At 33.4% G+C, this 3,828-nt stretch overlaps 1 protein-coding gene across 1 annotated transcript; it reads left to right on the forward strand.

The window, feature by feature from the left end:
* The first annotated feature begins 201 nt into the window (after positions 1 to 201).
* Positions 202 to 3,322, forward strand: LOC141593079 (protein RGF1 INDUCIBLE TRANSCRIPTION FACTOR 1-like). Its single transcript, XM_074414032.1, has 4 exons — positions 202 to 446; positions 618 to 818; positions 1,375 to 1,590; positions 2,632 to 3,322. The coding sequence occupies exons 1-4, from the start codon at positions 444 to 446 to the stop codon at positions 2,878 to 2,880; spliced, it is 669 nt and encodes a 222-aa protein (XP_074270133.1). The 5' UTR covers positions 202 to 443; the 3' UTR covers positions 2,881 to 3,322.
* Positions 3,323 to 3,828: the final 506 nt, after the last annotated feature.

Below are 3,828 nucleotides of genomic sequence, written 5' to 3' on the forward strand. Positions count from 1 at the left end.
AGGTGGGCTAACCTAAGCCCGCCTCCGATTGACCGATATGTGGCCTCGAACCCGCGTGCGATTATTGACCGACCTATTGCCATATAGTAGAAGTGAATTTTAATAAATGATAAATTGAAGGATAAATAAAGGATAAGCATGACCATTTCTTTTTATTTAATAACTTAAATTTATCAATAAATAATAAATAAATCCTAGACCATCCACCACCTTCTCCACTCTATATTCCTCTATAATAAAACCCCTTTTATCTCTCTTTATTTTCATTCCAACTTCCTAAAAACCAAACCAAAACAAACGCCTCCACTCCCCTCTTCCCTCTTCTTTCTCCCTCTAAACAAATAACTCACTCTTTTCCCCTGTTTTTTTCCCCTTCTCTCAAGCTGGCGATTGTTAATCAAGAATCCTCTGTTCGTGAAATTAAACCCAAAAATCGTCGAATAATGGTAATTTTTTCTAATTTTTTTTACCTACCCATATTGTTATATATTGTTTACTACCACTCCATGAGAATAATAAGGCTTTTTATTAGTTAGGGTGTAATTAAGAATTTATTTTTTAGTTAATGTGGGTTATAACTGATTAATTGTTTAATTGTGTAATTAATATGTAATTAGGGTGGTGGTGGACCAGATGATGAAGATTTTAATAGGTGGCCGCCATGGTTGAAGCCATTGTTACGTGAAAAGTTCTTTGTTCATTGCCAATATCATCCTGATTCTCATAAAAGTGAATGTAATATGTATTGCTTGGATTGTATGAATGGTGCTCTTTGTTCACTTTGCCTTGCTCATCACAAAGATCATCGTGCTATTCAGGTAATTTGTCTATCTTTCGTATTCAGTTCAAACCCCGTCAGCATCAAAACCGCCTTTACCACAAAAGAAATTTTTAGTGCTTGTTGTTAGGTTTCATGAATTAATTTTTCAATTTTTGGTTAATTAACTTCCACAATTAGAATTATTAAAAATTTCATCTTTAATTCAATACCTTTTACTTTTCTACAAGTGCACCAAATTTCAACATTTTTGACAATATGGGTTACAACATTAATTAAATGGGTTTAATTTTAACTTCTTGTTTAGCTCAATTTTGTCAAAAAAATGTCACTTTTCTTAATAATTCACCTAAAATTTCCTTTTCCAATGTTTTGGAAAACCAAGTTTGTGGAGGTAAAATGAGAAGCTTACTTTTCTTGCTCTTCAAGCTTTACCCTTCAAAGTTGACTTGTACTTAACCTTGGTTGACTTGTATTTTAATCCATAATACTGTCTTACAGTGTGATACGGTCCTTTTATATATATCAGCATTCATTTATTGACCAATTAAAAGATCGTCAATATATTAATGATATTTGTTATGATTAATTAACAGATTCGGAGATCATCGTATCATGATGTGATCAGGGTTTCGGAAATACAGAAAGTGTTGGATATTAATGGAATTCAAACATACATAATCAATAGTGCAAGAGTTGTGTTCTTGAATGAAAGGCCACAGCCTAGGCCTGGTAAAGGTGTCACAAACACATGTCAAGTTTGTGAAAGAAGTCTCCTTGATACATTCCGATTTTGCTCCCTTTCTTGCAAGGTTATTTCTCATTACTTGCCTTTACATGCTTTTTGAATGATGTTTGTTTCGAGTTTTCGGTACCATGAACATATTGTTATTGATCACATTTTCCTTGCAATGCTTAATCATAGGTGATTGTCTATACCATTCCTTAATAATATTATCGGTCAAGCTAGCGGACATGTGTATTCTTAGTATGTGTCCACATTTGGGTCGTGTTATCGATTGGGTGGCAAATGTGGTCGCTTTCTCGATTTGTCCTATTGAATTAGTTGCATTATGACACAATTTCTTAATAATATTACCGGCTAAGCTAGCAGACATGTGTATTCTTTGTGGTCACTTTCTCAATTTGTCCGATTGAATTAGTTGCATTATGACACAATTCCTTAATAATATTACTGGCTAAGCTAGCTAATATGTGCATTCTTAGTATGTGTTGACATTTGGGTCGTGTTATCGATTGAGTGGCAAATATGGTCACTTTCTCAATTTGTCCGATTGAGTTAGTTGCATTATTGACACAATTTCTTAATAATATTACCGGCTAAGCTAGCTGATATGTGCATTCTTAGTATGTGTCGACATTTGGGATGTGTTATCGATTGAGTGGCAAATGTGGTCGCTTTCTCAATTTGTCTGATTGAATTAGTTGCATTATGACACAATTCCTTAATAATATTACTGGCTAAGCTAGCTGATATGTGCATTCTTAGTTGTGTTGACCATTTGGGTCGTGTTATCGATTGGGTGGCAAATGTGGTCGCTTTCTCGATTTGTCCGATTGAATTAGTTGCATTATGACACAGTTCCTTAATAATATTACCGGCTAAGCTAGCTGACATGTGCATTCTTAGTATATGTCGACATTTATCGATTGAGTGGCAAATGTGGTCACTTTCTCAATTTGTCCCATTGAATTAGTTGCATTATTGACACAAAATCTTTCTAAATTGCAAATGGGTACTCAAGCCTTGATATAGAAATGTATTCTAATTTGGACATTTATTGACTACTAGTACTCAATTTGATGATGAAATTGTTATTTCTTCTATTTAGATTGTTGGGACATCAAAAAATACTCATAAGAGGAAGAAAATCCGATCGTCAATGGAGTCGGATTCCGAAGATTCCGGTAGCACGGGTAGCACCACAACAAGGGAGGAGATGATAAACTACAACAATAGAATGGTCCAAAGCTTTACACCATCAACACCTCCTCCAACTGCCCTTAATTTCAGGACAGCCAAAAGAAGGAAAGGCATTCCACATAGAGCCCCTCTAGGTGGACTCATCGTACAATATTAATAATATTAAAAATATATTATTATATATTTAGTCCTTAAGCTATAGGAGGATAATTGCACTAAACCCCCTTTCTTATAGAACTACTAGTTTTTTTTAGAGGTCTACATTTGCCAACGCTAGAGCTTTTGCACCTTATAGCAAAGGCCAGCCTTGAGCGAACTGAACTGAACTAAAACTGTGTTTCGGTGTGTATGTATAGCAAATGATGCAAATTAGTAAGTACATAATGGGTAGATGCACAAATAAGTGAATTACTAAGGACTAATGTGAAAAAAATAGCTTGGAAAAGATAAGATAGTGGCTATATAATTATTATAGATAGTGCATACTGCATATACGTCTTTGTTCTTGGTCTTGTCACACATAGACATATATATATAAGAAAAATGTAAATATTTTTGGCTTTTTGTGTAATAAAAAGAATGGCATGTATCTTCTAAGAGATTTGTTTGGGAGACTATTTTAATTCCAATGAATATGAATATTGGATATCTTACATAGAAAATAATAAATATATTGGTACTTCCTCCTATTATTAGAAATTGCTCATTTGGTTAAACACAAGTAGTCTTTTGTAAGTTTTAAAAAGTAGGGCAGTTTCAAAGGATTAAAGAGCACATATTTTATGTTTACGGTAAAAAAAACTTCATCAAAACTCGAAAGGTCAATTGATGAAAATATATATACTATCCTTTTATTCTTCGAAATTACCTCATCTTTTTGTTTTGACATATCATAGGGATTGTTCTTTACGTTATTCATTTTACAATTCGGGATGTTTACAGTTAACAAATACCGAGCTAGTTTTTAGCCGTGGTTATTTTCACGAAAAGGTAAACGACTATGAAGAAGTTTGCTCAATTTATATATTTTTATAAATGAAATGTCATTAATGAAACATCATAGACTGAAGATGCGCGTTCCTTAATCTCATATGATTAATTTCCA

This window comes from Silene latifolia, chromosome 1 (assembly GCF_048544455.1).
Source record: "Silene latifolia isolate original U9 population chromosome 1, ASM4854445v1, whole genome shotgun sequence".
Lineage (NCBI taxonomy): Eukaryota > Viridiplantae > Streptophyta > Magnoliopsida > Caryophyllales > Caryophyllaceae > Silene > Silene latifolia.

Excerpts from the sequence above, each read along its gene's own strand:
- LOC141593079 (XM_074414032.1), top strand. Across the intron at positions 819-1,374 it reads AAGATCATCGTGCTATTCAG|ATTCGGAGATCATCGTATCA; the intron begins GTAATTTGTCTA and ends ATTAATTAACAG. Across the intron at positions 1,591-2,631 it reads TTTGCTCCCTTTCTTGCAAG|ATTGTTGGGACATCAAAAAA; the intron begins GTTATTTCTCAT and ends TCTTCTATTTAG.